A 15958-nucleotide genomic window follows, 5' to 3' on the forward strand; every position below is an offset into this window, starting at 1 on the left:
ACTTTTCGCATATGGTTACACGTTGACCCTGCAGCCAAAATCGTAATCATGCATGCTTTTGCTTCGTAGCGATAAGCCCTTCCACATAAAATTACGAGCGAAGCGAGCAATTCCGGACCGCTAATCTTTTGTTGTTTTATATGCAATCGAAAAGTAATATAAAGAGCTACATGCTTTTGACTTTGAATTGTGCTATCTGCAATGTACAATTGGTCCTATGTACTGTGTAGGGTCAACCTTGAATGCGAAGTGGTCTTTGGAATATGGGTTTGAATGTCCTTTCAGGGTGGTTCAAGCCGAGGGCTGGTTCGTTTAGTGGAGTATATGGTCGATCAGAGAGCTTGTCATTGTCTTTCAATTCTTCTATCACAACGTCGTCTTGTACAAAGAAGCACTTGACCTTGCCCCATTCTTCGTTGGTCAATCCGGTTCGTGCTTGTAGTCGCTTTTTGGTATCAGAAAACAATTCACCCTAAAATTGGTTGCATGAGTACAATGAAATCCCTGCTATACAATGCATTACCTTTTTAATCATAAGCTGGAAAGGGATCGAGTGGTTGTGGTGGATGTCGCCATCATAATGAAATACGGGGATCAATACATTGTCCGGTTCCACGTTTTGTTCATCCTCCGGTATAGGCTACATGATGAAGCAAATGAGTACACGTTGTTGGATGTCGTAGTGATAATAATACAACCTCTGCATAGATCTGGTACTTGTCTCCTTCCGGAACGTAAGCAATCAAATCATCCATTGTAAAGGCCTCGTAAAAACGGTGGTGGATGGCCACGACAAAGCGCACTTTGCCGGTATAGTTTGTTAGGTCATGGTTGGACTCCAATGTGAGTTGATCCCAAAGCTCACGAAAGGATACTGATCTCGGCGTGGTAACTTTGACGGTATGGGTATTGTTGACGGCTAGGTTTTCCTTGCAAATGATGACGCTGATTAGCCGCTGCGATTCATATTCATCCAAGGTGATGTCCAGCAATTGATATCCCAAGCAAGGTTGTTGTGGATCGGCAAAAGTCAACAAGTCCTGCAAAGTGCATCCTTCATAACGTCTAATAGCGACCCATTGCGTTTCTCGTTTTGCATGCCCAGGCCGAAAAAGTAGCACGTAGTTTGGATCCATCCTTGCATGATAGCCCAGTTCCTCCACAATTTCCTCATAGCTCGTCGTATATGACAAGGACAACGTGATCGCCGGGAGCTGTTGTTCTTGCCCATTCAGCGGCTGCAATGTGACATCAACTTGGTACGCAAGATAGGTGATGTATTCCCGAGCCGTAGGGCACAATCCCCTTTCTCGCATATGCTCCATCCTAGAATCATACATAAAAATCAATACACCCTTCTCCATTCATCATACCTCGTGCCACTTACTCGTGTTCTGATAACTGCTTTTGCACACAAATGATGTCTCCCGTTTCAATACCAGATTCACCAAACGTGGAGTCTATTTGAAGTGCCTTGACAACATACGGAGATTCCTCCTACAGCTTGCATTAATAACCTCAATACTGTAAACGTTCGTTTGTATGCATTATACACGTACCTCATAAAGAGCCAAAGGGGTCGAAGGATAAAAGTACGCCAAACTTCGTATACGTTCCATGACAGACTCGATCTTTTGATGCTTGTAAGCATGCATGGTACCTCGAGCGCTTTGTTTTTCAATTAGTCATCATCCAGCACGTATAGCATGCAAGGTATAGAATACTTACTGTAGTTCTTGGCTTTCAGGAATAAAGCTTTTGATGAATAGAAGCATAGGGTTGTCGTCCTTTGGCTGGGTGGAGATAGTGTCCTTCGAAAACTTGATAAAATCGTAATCATGATCTTCGTCTTCATCATCGGCCATGCTATACAGCCACGGGCGTGCAATTGCACTAGGCATCGGTTCATACTCTTTTGTAAATTCGACATAAAGAGAAAGAGAATCGCCGGTCATGTATTGCATCAATTCCTCCACTCCTATAAACACCAATACTTAGAAGGGGTGCAATGTAGTTGCCAAGGTGTTGTAATTACTTACTGGTATCGCTGTTGGCTACATTGTCAATGCATCTCTCGGGGCGAAGTGTCTTGTTGCATCGAGTAATAAGCGACCACAGCTTGATTTCTGAAGTAGGCATATAGAAGCCCTTTGCAATCTCGTTCTTAAAGTCATGGTACAGCTCATCTTTTCGCACCGGCATCGACATCGAGATAGGACCAGGATGACGCTCATTGATGATTCCATGCTGCTTATTGATGTCAAATGAAACTGACGAATAAACCTACATGGATAAAAATCGCATGATTGAGTACTTGCTAGTAGTAGTAGGAGAATGTTGAAGATTGAAATGACATACGTTGGCGTTCAAGTAGAGTTGTTGAGCTTCTCGTCTTCTTTGTGCTTCTTGCCATAGCATTTCCTCCTCTTTCAATCGTTTCCCTGTTCACATGTTTACATAAGCAGAGAGTATCATAAACGCCATCAAAACACACCCGATACTTACATAGATGCTGTGGTATGTCACAATTGTCAACCGCGTCCAAAATATCATCCACCATGCATTCACGGATATAAACCAGCATATACGCATTGGAAGATCGCCGGAGGGTCTGGAAGTTGAAATAACCACCAAAGGGTGTCTGATTTCCATAATTGTTTTCCAAGACATGATCAAGCGTAGCACGTGTAACGCGTTCGTCGTCAAATTTTAGCCTACACCATGATTCATTGTGAGAGGAGGTTCATGTAACAACAATGAATCAATGCAATATACATACCATGTTTCATCCTTGGTTGGCTTTAGGAAAGCAAAGTAGTGACCACTGCTCACATTCCCAGAATGCACAAGCACGCTATAAACGAATGAAGATATAAGCAAACAACCTTGATTAGAGCCTCTCTACTCAACCTCTTACCCGTGTAGTGCATAAGTATGTGGCGATGATCGATCTGCATTTGGGGACAAATAAGGTTCCAAGTCGATATTGAGAGGAAATTCATGCCGATCGTTGATCTATGCATATATACATCAACCAGCCAATAAGAATCTCATCCAGCTCTTGCCCCCACCTTTCTTTTGTCATTACGTACCTTGACCATGGCATCCCGTCTCATGTCATACTCGAATCGTTTTAGTTGCAGGTGGAGCACAGGTGGGAAAGATTCAAAGGTCACTCCTTTCTTTGCATCTTGTAATCCATGGTCTCCCGCCATGTACTTGTTGTCACCATCCATGGTTTCCTCAGCCACATAGTCCTTGAAAGACTCTTCCAGATCCTTGCAACCTTTGACATTCAATTGTATATCTGCAAAAGAGGGGCTTTTAGTGTATTGACTTTTAGCACTCATGAACACTTTGCTTACCATAATAGTCCTCCGAATGATTTGACTGGTAATCAACATTGATGCACCTGATATAGCTTGTCATGCGTCCAACAAAAAGTCTTCTGATAGCACCATCCGCGGGAGTACCCTATGAAATAGCGATTGTCAGCATGAGCGAATATTGTACCTTGATCCTGATGCTAGTACATACCATCATTTTTTCCTCCAATTTGTCTTGAAGAAGGCGATTGAATTCTTGAACATCGTGTTGCATTAGCGTATCCAGTGAATTCCATTTGAAGGACTTTGTCACTTCCACCGTGTCTATAGGATTATCTTATTAGAACACAAAGCACCCTGAGAAAACAGAATGATTGATGATGTTGACTTACCTACGGCATTGTTTGAGAATTGAAGATTGTGAAAGAGACGTTGCATTGATAGAGCGATGCTATCCGTAGGATTGTCGTTCTCGGTGGGAATCTGATAGACGGCTTTGCGGAATGCATTGGTGCAATAGAGCGATTGGAAGAGCGAATTCATGTAACAAGTGGCACCTTGGTTCCTTAATCCAACAAAGCCTGTATGCTCCCTTGAATCGTAGCTAAAGAAGAAAAAGAGCAAGGCATGTCAAATAAAGCCGCTTTCACCCTCGCTCACATCCGATCCACTTACTTTTCAAAGTCTGTCAGCCATAATACACCCGTGGGATCACGCAACACGTTGACAATGACTGAAAAGCGGATTTGGTCGTTTTCCAAGAAAGGTACTGATACGTGTTCCTTATCGTCTTTGAATGAGAGCAGGCGTTCATGAGGCAAAAAGTCATTGAATCCCCAATCCTTTGAGTAATTTGAGAAACGACCCGAACCAGCTACATTCATGTGTACGATAAGCGAATGTATACATATAAAGTCGATTGATCATCATCATCACTTACGTTTGCAATAGTAGTTGGTGGGATCGGACATGGATGATACAAGAATGACATACTGAGCACATGCATGCTGATTGGGATGATAGGCGTCTTTGGCATTGGTCAATTCGAGATACACGGAGACATGAGAGAAAAAGCCTTGATTGCCTCGAGGAAACAAGAGAAGATTCCTATGCATTAATGTTAGCATGAATGAAAAACATACACGCATCATAATAATATGTACCATTCATGGCCACCCACTTGGAATACAGGTCCACGCGCCTCAGGTGGTAAATTGCTCCAATTGTCGATTTCCCAGTGAAAGCACTTTTGCTCGATCGTATCCTCCTCCACGGTTGACATTTCCTCCATGGCTATCCACATGGCTATATGCAAAAGGATCAGTGATAGACCCATCAATACCACTCTATGAAACGTACCATCCGTCAATACAGACTTTCCTTGCTTGTTTTCAGGCCCGAAAGTTGTCATGTTGGGCGATCCCCAATCGATGGGTTCAACATTACGACGCGATCTTCGTGTCTTGCAAGTGTCAATGTCGCCGTCAATGCCGTTGCTCTGGGGGTTGTTGCAAGTGAGATCCAAGTTAGTCATTGGAAGGTGTAGAAGAAGAAGAAGAGAAGAGCATACCAGTAACTGCATGATGCAACTGCAAGTTTAAAGTCAACACACGGGGAAGCAATGCAAATTTAGGATCACGCGTTGCCGCAGTTGTATTTCAATGACAGGACCACCATCACCAGCAGCTTCAATCATCGGCATAAATCAGACCCCAAAGCTGTGCCACCCCTTGGTGTAACAATGTCAGTGTCGTTTCCTTTTACGTATGGCTCCCATCGCCCAAGCTATGGTTATCATACAGCGTTATTGCTTTTGCGGTATTCGAGCTTTATGTTCAATTGGTACACTGCTAGAAGATTGTGTCTACTACTTTCAAATAAAAAAATCCAATGTCTCATTCTTCTTAAGACTTGTATAAAGAGAAATCGGTAATCTATCACTGCCATGTCGTGGAGAACATACTATTGATAAATCATGGCCATGAATGGGTCAAGTAAATGAGGAACGTCTTATCCGGTTTTGTTATTGTAGCTTTGATCTTGCCGAACCACCAATCGTTGAGCACTAATGATCCTTTGCATACAACACGGGAGAGCCCATATCCATCCACATTTGTTAGTAGAATACATCCCTTCTTTCCATGGTAAGTACAAGTGACGCATCATGAATGAAGCACAAATTGAGTTTATTGGGAAGATATGTAAAAAGGGATGCTTAATGGATGTACTTTGTAAGGAAGCGACGATGGAAATCAGAACGCAACATGTCGTTAACAAAACGCTTTTTGGATCTATCTTCGGTACCACGGGCTTGATTCTTGAAGATCACATCATCATCCCAGCTAAGTAAAAAGAAAAAGGTAAGTAACATGTCACCCATCTCCATTCGAGTGTCCTTCTTACCGTCTCTTTACGCTAAAGTCTCGCTTTTCATCGCCAATGTTCAATAGCGGGTTACCAGTCATGGCTTCTTCTTCACGTTGAGCTTCTTCTTGTTCAAGTCGTTCACGTTCCTGTCGTTCTTTTTCTTCTGCGCGTTCTCGACGAATCTTTTGTAACGTTGCTAATAACTCTGCCGTATTGTCTTCGTCGTCGTCTGATTCATCCGATTCGTCACTATAAAGTGCCATGTGTCAGTGAAAACAAGTCATTCGAATACAACCCAATCGATGATCTATACTTACCTACTACTCCCTCCACTATCGCTTTCGCTATCACTTGCATCTTTATCCAGTTGTGCCATCTTTTCAGCTTCTTCCATTAATTGTTGACGTCGAGCATCCACTTCATCAGCAGAGGGACCACCAATCATCTTTTGATCTTGTCGGTCGTCTCCTTCCTTGTCCTTGTTTTCATAGTATTCTTGTTCGGCTGAACGCAACTCGGCAATCAATCGTTCACGATCACCAATCTCGTCCGTGGTACCCTGACCAGGTTGTCTATATATAAACTCGTTAATACAAACAAGGTTGGGGGTGGTAGGAATCGCCATGGCAACACTTGCCTGAATTTGAGCTTTGTGTGAGCAGCAAGATCGCGAGAGCTGTATTGGAAACTAGGTGCTTTGCTATCGTTGCCACGGGCTGGATCCCAAGTTGGACGAGCGGCGGTAGTCTATGAATCGAGTATGGATGTAAGCATGGGAGCCAATCTAGCGTCATTTGGTTTGCAATGTACCATATTGAACGGAGCTGTGTAAGTGTAAGTGTAAAAGGAAGAGGTGTAAAATACAGCGGATGTCTAATTCACTCAAAAGAAATCCCTTTGTGCGGTGTGTGCGTGTATCCATTTCTTTATTCGTTATGCGAGACCAGCCCGTTTCTTTGCAATGACATCACCCACATACAATAATACTCGTGGTAAATACAACTTGGCAGCTACAGCAAGACCAGCAATGATAGCAGGAGGACCGACATACTCAAGCATCCATGTCAATGTGGAGGGTCGAATACGCTGAATGAGGTTCTTCACTTGTACTTCTAATTGAGATAGGTCGCTGGAATTATCAATCACCACATCAGCCTTGGATACCTTGTCGTTAAGGGCCATTTGTGATCGTATACGTTGTGCTGCAGCATCCTCATTGATCCCATCTCGTTTCATCAATCGTTGTAGTTGTAATACTTCAGAGCTAGTAGGTATATAGATAGATTTAGTCATCTTTTTCTTGCATGATAGTTTGAAATGCTTACCAATAAACAACCACTGTTGTACCCACAAGTTTATCCATCCCACTTTCAAATAACAAAGGAACATCAAGAACCACCACATCGGCGCCTTTGATCCAATAAAGGAACGCTTGCTTAAGCATCTCTTTGCGTACTGCTGGGTGTGTGCATTGATTCAAGACCTTTCGCTTAGCAGGGTCTCCAAATATCACTTGGCCGAGTTTCGGTCGATCAATATTGCCGTCAGGAAGAAAAACATCATCTCCAAAGTGTTTGCGGATAAGCTTGTTGGCAGAACGACCAGGTTCTACTACTTGACGTGCAATCTTGTCAGCATCAATGATGGGGATCTCATGTTCTTGGAGGAGTCGAGACACAGTCGATTTGCCTGAAAAGACATTGGGTGAATAAAAAGGGAGAGGGACTCTTCCTCTTGAATAGTTACCAGAAGCAATACCGCCTGTTAAGCCTATCAACTTCATTATTGGAAAGTAAGAGAGAGAGAGTGGCGGGTGCCTTGATAATGTAAAATTGGGGGGAATAGCGCTATGTCAGCAATGGGGACCAAGTTGCTCCGATGCTCATGGCATTAACAATGCCCATTTCCCCTTTTCCCTCCATTGATTCCAATAAACATCTTTTTTCAACATGATAAAAGTATTATTCACACACACACACACACACATGGACAATTCTAGGTTAAATAGGGTAAAACTTTTTACTGGGCAGTGGCAGTGGATGGAGAAGAAGGTCGACTTGTGTTTACCATAGGGAAATTACGGCGGTTGAGTAACATGCCCTTGAAGCTACGGATCTCGCTCTTGAATCCTTGCACAGCAGGTGAATCTTGAGAGCCTGAGCTGCGACCAAATCCATACGATGCATAAGGTGAATAAGAAGAGTAGGTATCATTTGAATCCTCGAGCGTCGATCGCAAACTTGACAACCCATCACGCAAACCGCTATATGGCTTATTGTCCTTGAGTGCCTGCACACGATCTTGAGCCATATTCACCAAACGTGAAAGCGTATCCGACATGACTTGATGCTTCTCACCCAATTGATCCAAAGGTTTGCTGGGCGTGGTCGAAGCCTCTTTTTCTCCTTCCTTGCTCTCTTGGTTGTCTTCTTTTTCACCTTCTTCTTCTTGATCATCACCCTCCTTATCCTTTCCAGCCTCCTTCAAGAGCTTCTCATGCAATGATTTGAATCCAACGCTTCTTTCCTTGTAACGATTGCTCTGATAGTCGGCAATGGACTTGAAGATGGGTCGAATAAAATACTACAATGATGTGTATATATGTAAGTACACGGACCTCCATTCATTGATTCTAAGCTTTACCTTGATCACACGCAAGATTGCAGCTGAGAGACCCACAGCACCAAATCCAAATAATACAGCAAGGCCGACGAGTTTTTGCAAAGGCATTGGCTCAGGGGGAGGTACAGGATAATACACAACTTGAGTATGTACTCGCGGAGGAACAGGGGGACGGCTTGGTGCTGCAACAGGCTATTCAACCAACCAACCAACTTGAATAAAAAATCACATGATCCATCTACTTTTACCTACCTGTGATCGTACCACTGTTGATGCTGGAGCTGTGGTGGTGGTAGCAGTAGTAGTAGTAGCAGCAGCACCACTCTCGCCAACACGTTTGAAAGCTTCTTCGATTTCAGGTTGAGTGAGACCCTTTTGTCGTAAAAATGCAACCTTCTTGGCGGTATCAGCAGAGCGTACGTTGGGTGAAGAAAGGAAAGACACAGCATTCTTCAACATGTCCTCTCGTAAGGGATCATTAGTTGCTGCTGGTGGTGCTTGTGCTGGGGCGGGAACCGCTGGCTTGGCTGTTGTTGTGGTGGTGGTAGTAGTAGTAGCAGGAGGAGGAGGTGTAGGCTTTGTATCTGTTGGTGCCTGTTGTGGTGTAGAAGGAGTAGGAGGTTGTGCAGGCAATGTGCCATTAGATTGGTTGGAATCGTCGTTAGTCATTGTCAAAGGAAAGAGAGAAAGCCTGAGTTGCACCAATCCCTCCTCTCGCCGATTCAATCAAGTGAATGTGATTACTCAACATAGTAACTCAGCTAGCGGCGTGCGTGTGTGTGGGGTATATCTGTGTTTACCAATCCTACTCTTTTGCACATGACAATAAGACGTGCATAATGGATCAAGTGGTTTATTGAGCTATGACTCCTCATTTAAAATGGGAAGACTCCCAACATTGCAATGCTGATCATACAAATACGATGCTGCACATCCTTACCCTACATTGACGGCATCCTGCTGTCACATAATCCCAACAAAATGACCACTTTAGAAGTTACATTTATAGCATGAGTTTGTTTGCAACGAAATCACGTCCCACGCCATGAACATGAATGGTATTTAAACCAAGTTCTTACCTTTAATCGAAAAAGATCTTCCATATAAGGGGGCTTCTCACTTCATTGCCTACCCAACTAGCCTGGGTGTTTCATTGTTTTCTTTTGATTTCAACAACAACAACGCACACTTTCATTTGGGTCGATCGTTTAATGTAAGAGATCAGGCTTAATGCATACCCAAATCTTCACAGCGCTAATCACCTTGTTTCCATAATCAAATTCTTAGGAGGGGATCAACCAATACAGTAATACGTATAGCGGATGATGTCGCAGGAAAGAAATGGGTAACGATAGTCAAAATAAGATGCCCTTTCCTCTTTACATGTATTAGATAAGCAAGTAGGATAACAGATACCAGTGAATGTGTCTTTTAATAGAACGTAGTGTACACGTGACCTAGCATGATGTTGAACCCACAGCTTGGAGTAAGGTATCAATGGCAGTTATCGGAGTATGCATAGCGGTCGTCAACCCTCCCAGTATGATGATCAATCAACTGATATCCACCACACGCACAGTCTTGCTCTCTCTCTCTTGCACCCTCTGTTCTTTATTGCACTCCCCCCCCCCCTTTCCCTCCTTTCAGGATCGCCATTCTCGCTATCTCATCTACATTGACCTTCAACCCCTTGATTGGTTTATCTTTCACACACCACAACAGCGATCCCAATGGTCAATCTCGATCTCGACGCGTGCCTTGAACGGTTATACAAAAAGCAACTCTTGGCTGAATGCGTGCTCAAGGAGATTTGCGAACGAACCAAAGAACTCTTGATGCGTGAGAGCAACGTTGTTCATATCGGTGCACCTGTCACAGTAGTGGGCGATATCCATGGGTAAGCTTCTATATGATAAGTACAACTTGGTCGATGAAGTGCGCTTATGTATCGTCTTTTTTTGGATTTTAAGGCAATACTATGACTTGATTGAGATATTTCGCATTGGTGGCTATTGTCCAGACACAAATTACCTATTCCTTGGTATGTAACTTGTATGATGGGGATGTAAGGGCATTCATTCATTTGCATGTACGATAGGCGATTATGTGGATCGAGGATTATTCAGCGTCGAAACCATCTCCTTACTTACATGCCTCAAATTACGATACCCCGATCGCGTACAGCTTGTGCGTGGTAACCATGAATCCAGGGCGGTGACCCAGGTACTACTATGCTTTCCCTCCTCTATTTGGGACCTTTTTTTTTCTTACGTATGCATATTAGACATATGGATTCTATACCGAGTGTGTGCGGAAATATGGATCCCATAGCGTATGGCAATACTTTACCGACATGTTTGACTTTTTAACGTTATCGGTGGTCATTGATAACAGCATCTTTTGTGTACATGGTGGTATGTTTGGATCATGCGGATATAGCCATTTCCATTTTCGGAGGAGATTTTAACATTGGTTCCTGCAGGTCTATCACCCACCATCCATGTCTTGGATCAAATCAAGGTCATTGATCGATTTCGAGGTAGAGTAAAAACGTTCATGGAAGGATTGAAGGATCACTTACATCGCTACCTAGAAATACCCCATGAAGGTGCAATGGCTGATTTGGTATGGTCTGATCCGGATCCTGACAAGGAAGAGTTTGCCATTTCTGCTCGGTAGGTACAGGGGATGGTGATGCCATGACAATAGCAGCAACTCATATCATCATTAATAGCGGGGCGGGATATACATTCGGCACGCTTGTGGTTGATCGATTCCTTCATATGAACAACATGAGTCATATTTTACGAGCACATCAGCTGTGTAATGCAGGATATCAGGTACATAGGAGAGGAGATGAAGAAGGATTAGCAGACATGGATTTACTAATTACTTGACCAGGTGTTATTCAATGATAAGCTCTCAACGGTCTGGTCAGCACCCAACTATTGTTACAGATGCGGCAACTTGGCTTCTATATTGGAAGTGGGAGTAGATGGATCAAGATTCTTCAATGTATTCGATGCAGCACCAGAAAACGATCGTAATCCACAACAAGCACAACTCAAGGTCAGCGTCCATATCATATCAACATGTGTAGCAATCCCATTAAAACGAGATGTTGTTTCTTTTTATGTAGCAAGAGAATCAGATCGAATACTTCATTTAGGGTACCATTGCATAAAATCATATCATTATTGTACAGGGAATATTGTTAGTAGATAAAGGCATCTCTCAATCAATGCTAATGCTCATGTTGCACAAGGATGTGGAGAAATCAGCGTGAACGTGGCAACCGTGGTGGTGCGTGAGTTTCAAAATAGCAGCAGCTACTGCCATTATCACTTTTAACAGGACGTCGTCGTAACGCGGCTTCTTTGCTCTCCCCCCTCCATTGCCAGTTTGAACATGTTTTCTTCATCGGTGTTCGACTTGCCGACCCACGCTGACTCGGCCGAGTTGGGATATGGAAAGAGCATGGCGTTTGACACTTCATCCATGTCCGTTGTTGGCTTCATCAAGCACTCCCTCAGCATCATTCTTGACAATCAAGACTCAAAGCAGATTTTCTACTTTTTGCTCCTCAACCTTTCATACATGTTTGTTCAACTTGCTTACGGCGTTTGGACCAATTCACTAGGCCTTATTTCAGATGGTATGGGATAGCGTCGCTTATTTTACCTTATCCATGGTTACTTACTTGCCCCACCCCTGGTTACAGCCATCCACATGTTCTTTGATTGCTTGGCCCTTGCTGTAGGTCTTTTCGCATCTGTCATGAGTAAATGGCCGCCTAACCCACGCTATTCTTATGGGTAAGTATCCATGTGGTACCTGAAAAAGGCTTTGATCTAACATGGGCATGGGGCATTGGGTAGATACAATCGAATCGAAACGGTGGCAGCCTACTTTAACGGCGTATTCCTTGTTCTCATTTCAGTATCCATTGTCGTCGAAGGTATCGAACGTATTATTGATCCCCCAGAAATGAACACGCAACGATTATTACTCGTCAGCTTTGTCGGCTTGGTTGTCAATCTCGTGGGTATCTTTGCATTCAATCACGGACATGCACACGGCCATAGTCATGGTGGACACGATCATCATCATCATCATGGACACGATCATGGTCATGGTCATAGCGCAAATATGCAAGGTAAATTTGGATCAAGCAGATGAGGAATTTCAAGTGGAGATGACTAAATAGATGTGGTAGGTGTGTTTTTGCATATTCTTGCTGATACGCTTGGATCTGTGGGCGTCATTGTGTCGACATTATTGATCCAATGGTTCGGATGGACCGGCTTTGATCCCATTGCATCTTTGTTTATTGCTATCCTTATTGTGCTTTCAGTGATCCCCCTTATCAAGCAATCGGGTGCAGTATTGATGTTGGAATTGGAGGACAACAAAGTGTATCAGGTGGAGGGTACCTTGAACGAGCTTGGACAATTGGATGGCATTGCAAGTGTGCATCAGCCCCGATTTTGGCCTAATGAAGCGGAGACGATGGTGGGATCGATTCATATCCAAGCTAAAGATGGCAGCGACCTTCAAGATGTACGACGACGCGTCTCTGAATTCTTGATGAGCCATATTGATGGTCTCAAGGAAGTATGTGTTCAAGTGGAATCTGAATCTGGAGCACGTACACGCATCAAAATGAATCAAGCTCAACAGCAAACGGGCTATTTTTATACACCAGCTTTTCAACATAGCAACATTGGCATGAATTACCGAACATCAGCAGCTGCAGCAGCAACGCCTTCACCACCTCCACAAACTACCACTACAACGACGACTACACCTTTACCACCCCAACCTAATGTTGCAGCCATGTCAGTAGGCCTTGCTGACGCTGCACCTGCTGCTGCTCCTCTCGCATCACCTCTTCATCAACAATATCCATCCACTGCTCCACCTCCTGTCGGTCCTCCTTTATCCAAAAAGAACACAAAGAAAGAGTAACGTCCGATCACCATACACAAACCATCATACACCACCCTTATTCTCTTCATAACTGTACCACTCATTCACCCATTTTGTAAACATCAAGAGGCATCCCAACCCCCCATACATCTTTAGAGAATGTACTTAAAACACAGGGCTTCATTATAAAAAAAAGTTGACCATGGCGGATCTTGATACAACAATAGATAACATATATGGATTAGCTAATACAGGAACCACCAAGACAAGGTTCTTCTTCAGTGCACGAGCCGCATAAGTCAATTTCATCTGGGTATGAAATACATACAAATATGAGTGTGCACACACACACCTTTTCCTGCAACACCATCGCTTTAAATACTTTCCTTACATACAACCTCTCGGGTTTGCCTATGCTATGGAAGGACTCGCCGTGGGTAGCATCCCCCGTGTACTTCTTGCTCGTATACTTTTACAGCTGTATGTGATTCCACAACATTACCTCGACAACCCTGGCGATTCCCTTATTCGGATCCTTGTCGCTGGTCTACAACAATATGGCGAGACATCGGATTTGGACGGCTTACTTCGGTTCTGCTTACATCAAGCACAATCTCTCAACAACACACCCGCAGCGTCTACAAACGAATCGAGCACATCGTCAGGTCCAACACTCGCTCAATTAGACTCGTGGTGGTGGAAAGATCTCTCAGTGGGTTCTCTTGAAGACTGGGATCGTCTTGATCTCGCGTATCCAGTGGATAAGAGTGAGCCTGTCAACTTGCATATACAAGTGCTAACAGAAGAGGTATGTATATATACAAGTGGGTTGTCTATGCTTTACTTTTGTATTGAGCGTGCTCTTTTTATAGGCAAGACGCGGTGCAGTGCAGATCAAGTACGCCAAAGATGTGGCATCATTACAGGACAAGCGATTATTTTATTATCATGAGGTATGTGGATGGATCTATGTATCGAGTAACAATGAATGGCAATATAATAAAGTATGGCATGATCCAACTAGAAAGCTCCCATCCCTATCGATTCAATTTTATGCGGCACAATGAAATACCTTGAAGGACGACATCCAGGACCAGAATCATCTTCAGCCTCCTCATCCCAAGTAGCAGGCCTTGGTCAACTTGTTGAAAAACGATTGGAGCAATTTGCACGAGATCGATTCAAACAAAAGCAGCATTTGGAACAACATCGACGTGTGGCAGCTGACTACAGTTTGATGGGTGCACTGATGCGACGATACGATGATAGTATGCAAGCTGTGCATGGTGGTGAGCAATGGTGTCTTTATATCCGTGACTACATTTACAATGATGCTGGCACCGTATGGCGTGTCATCTCTGAAGCCAAAGCCAATGACGACTCAAAGCCGGCAGAGACAAGGATACATTCTTCACAGGCATTAGCTGATATTCGTGGAGTGACAACACCAACCGATGATGGATCAGGCGTACTAGAACCAAGCGATCAATCTCGTGTATACCGACCTGTATACCTTTTCTATTCCAACCGAGAACTCGTCGATCAATCATTGCATGGCACAATGGTTGCTGCTGCTGCTGCTACTACTGAGAATCCACCAACCGAACAAGAAGGTGGCGTGATTACCATGGAAGATTACTTGCTGGATGAGGATGTTGAATACGACGATGAAATGGATGTGGATGACACAGTGTGCAAAGTGTGCCAAATACCGGATATCATTGACAACATTAACAACATGTTCTATTGCGACAATTGCAATCTCGGCATTCATCAATTATGTGCGGAGCCACCTATTGCCAATTACGAGGTTGATATCGATCCATGGTATTGTAGAGAATGTTGTAGAGACAAAGGATTACCCATTCCACCACAACCATCATCTGCCACCTTTCAAGATCAATTGGGCATGAAGCGGAAGCGCGAAGAAGATAATGACACAACATGACACCCCCCCACCCTATTTGTACACAAAAAGCGTTCTTGCATGAATACAATACACTTTCATTGTGTGCGTTTTGCGTGATTATTATGCATCGCACAAATATGTAAATAACACACAATCAAAAGCGTCTTTGTTTTCCTTTCTTCTTGATGTCTATGGTGATCATTGAGCGAGCAGTGATTATTGGATGAGATGTACATGCATACATTTAGTTAGCTACGTCCCACTGAGTATGTACATAGTAAACTCTTGGCCACCATGGTCATCGCTCGTAGCCATCGTCATGGCGGTTTTGTATGCTACCTTTTATCATGATGCTATATGAAAGGTGGTCTTTGTTCATTGTCGAGTAGCTGGACACTACTAGAGTCAAAGGTGCGGAAGGGCGTTTTTGTGTAAAGAACCACAATGCCAGACCTTATTGATCAATGCATCATTATACCTAAACTGGCAGCTAATAGCCCTTCCTCCCAATCATCTTTGTTGTCCAACCCAATGCATATGAACGATTCCCCTGCTCCGGCCCATCATCTCCATCCTTCAACTTTCTTGGTTCGAGAGGATTTAATTGACTTATGCTCAAACACAGAAGTATCATCCAAAATCAGAAAAATCTATTTGGTTAGTTATTTGTAAACTGCCACTTGATAGCCCATTCCTCCCATTCAGCTTTGTTTCCCAATCCAATGCATGTGAACGATTCTCCTGCTCCTGCCCAGCATGCCCATCCTTCAACTTTCTTGATCCGAGAGGATTTGGTTGAGTTACA

The 15958-nt window shown here is 43.6% G+C and overlaps 7 protein-coding genes across 7 annotated transcripts; 3 read left to right on the plus strand and 4 right to left on the minus strand.

Moving 5' to 3' along the window:
- Window positions 1-232: 232 nt before the first annotated feature.
- On the minus strand, window positions 233-4860 carry O0I10_011527 (uncharacterized protein; the record flags this gene model as incomplete). The annotated part of the gene is made up of 19 exons (XM_058491492.1): window positions 233-472; window positions 524-640; window positions 699-1326; window positions 1388-1497; window positions 1560-1668; window positions 1729-1978; window positions 2040-2283; window positions 2359-2441; window positions 2506-2714; window positions 2780-2854; window positions 2918-3015; window positions 3093-3307; window positions 3366-3474; window positions 3538-3650; window positions 3719-3930; window positions 4002-4200; window positions 4267-4433; window positions 4490-4631; window positions 4686-4860. The coding sequence occupies 19 exons, from the start codon at window positions 4858-4860 to the stop codon at window positions 233-235; spliced, it is 3495 nt and encodes a 1164-aa protein (XP_058337767.1).
- Window positions 4861-5541: 681 nt separating this feature from the next.
- On the minus strand, window positions 5542-6506 carry O0I10_011528 (uncharacterized protein; the record flags this gene model as incomplete). The annotated part of the gene is made up of 5 exons (XM_058491493.1): window positions 5542-5668; window positions 5730-5942; window positions 6011-6265; window positions 6331-6440; window positions 6504-6506. 5 exons carry the CDS (start codon window positions 6504-6506, stop codon window positions 5542-5544), a joined length of 708 nt encoding a protein of 235 aa, XP_058337768.1.
- A 120-nt stretch (window positions 6507-6626) lies between these two features.
- O0I10_011529 (dephospho-CoA kinase) lies at window positions 6627-7476 on the minus strand (the record flags this gene model as incomplete). Its single annotated transcript, XM_058491494.1, has 3 exons — window positions 6627-6957; window positions 7019-7382; window positions 7440-7476. The coding sequence occupies 3 exons, from the start codon at window positions 7474-7476 to the stop codon at window positions 6627-6629; spliced, it is 732 nt and encodes a 243-aa protein (XP_058337769.1).
- Window positions 7477-7712: 236 nt separating this feature from the next.
- On the minus strand, window positions 7713-8984 carry O0I10_011530 (uncharacterized protein; the record flags this gene model as incomplete). Its single annotated transcript, XM_058491495.1, has 3 exons — window positions 7713-8276; window positions 8337-8507; window positions 8568-8984. 3 exons carry the CDS (start codon window positions 8982-8984, stop codon window positions 7713-7715), a joined length of 1152 nt encoding a protein of 383 aa, XP_058337770.1.
- A 1061-nt stretch (window positions 8985-10045) lies between these two features.
- O0I10_011531 (uncharacterized protein) lies at window positions 10046-11484 on the plus strand (the record flags this gene model as incomplete). The annotated part of the gene is made up of 9 exons (XM_058491496.1): window positions 10046-10212; window positions 10286-10356; window positions 10414-10538; window positions 10600-10729; window positions 10798-10854; window positions 10909-10990; window positions 11050-11155; window positions 11217-11384; window positions 11455-11484. The coding sequence occupies 9 exons, from the start codon at window positions 10046-10048 to the stop codon at window positions 11482-11484; spliced, it is 936 nt and encodes a 311-aa protein (XP_058337771.1).
- Window positions 11485-11723: 239 nt separating this feature from the next.
- Window positions 11724-13283, plus strand: O0I10_011532 (uncharacterized protein; the record flags this gene model as incomplete). Its single annotated transcript, XM_058491497.1, has 4 exons — window positions 11724-11970; window positions 12037-12130; window positions 12194-12471; window positions 12532-13283. 4 exons carry the CDS (start codon window positions 11724-11726, stop codon window positions 13281-13283), a joined length of 1371 nt encoding a protein of 456 aa, XP_058337772.1.
- Window positions 13284-13662: 379 nt separating this feature from the next.
- On the plus strand, window positions 13663-15192 carry O0I10_011533 (uncharacterized protein; the record flags this gene model as incomplete). The annotated part of the gene is made up of 3 exons (XM_058491498.1): window positions 13663-14052; window positions 14117-14197; window positions 14269-15192. 3 exons carry the CDS (start codon window positions 13663-13665, stop codon window positions 15190-15192), a joined length of 1395 nt encoding a protein of 464 aa, XP_058337773.1.
- Window positions 15193-15958: the final 766 nt, after the last annotated feature.

This window comes from Lichtheimia ornata (genome assembly GCF_029851405.1).
Source record: "Lichtheimia ornata isolate CBS 291.66 chromosome Unknown scaffold00092, whole genome shotgun sequence".
Taxonomy (NCBI): domain Eukaryota; kingdom Fungi; phylum Mucoromycota; class Mucoromycetes; order Mucorales; family Lichtheimiaceae; genus Lichtheimia; species Lichtheimia ornata.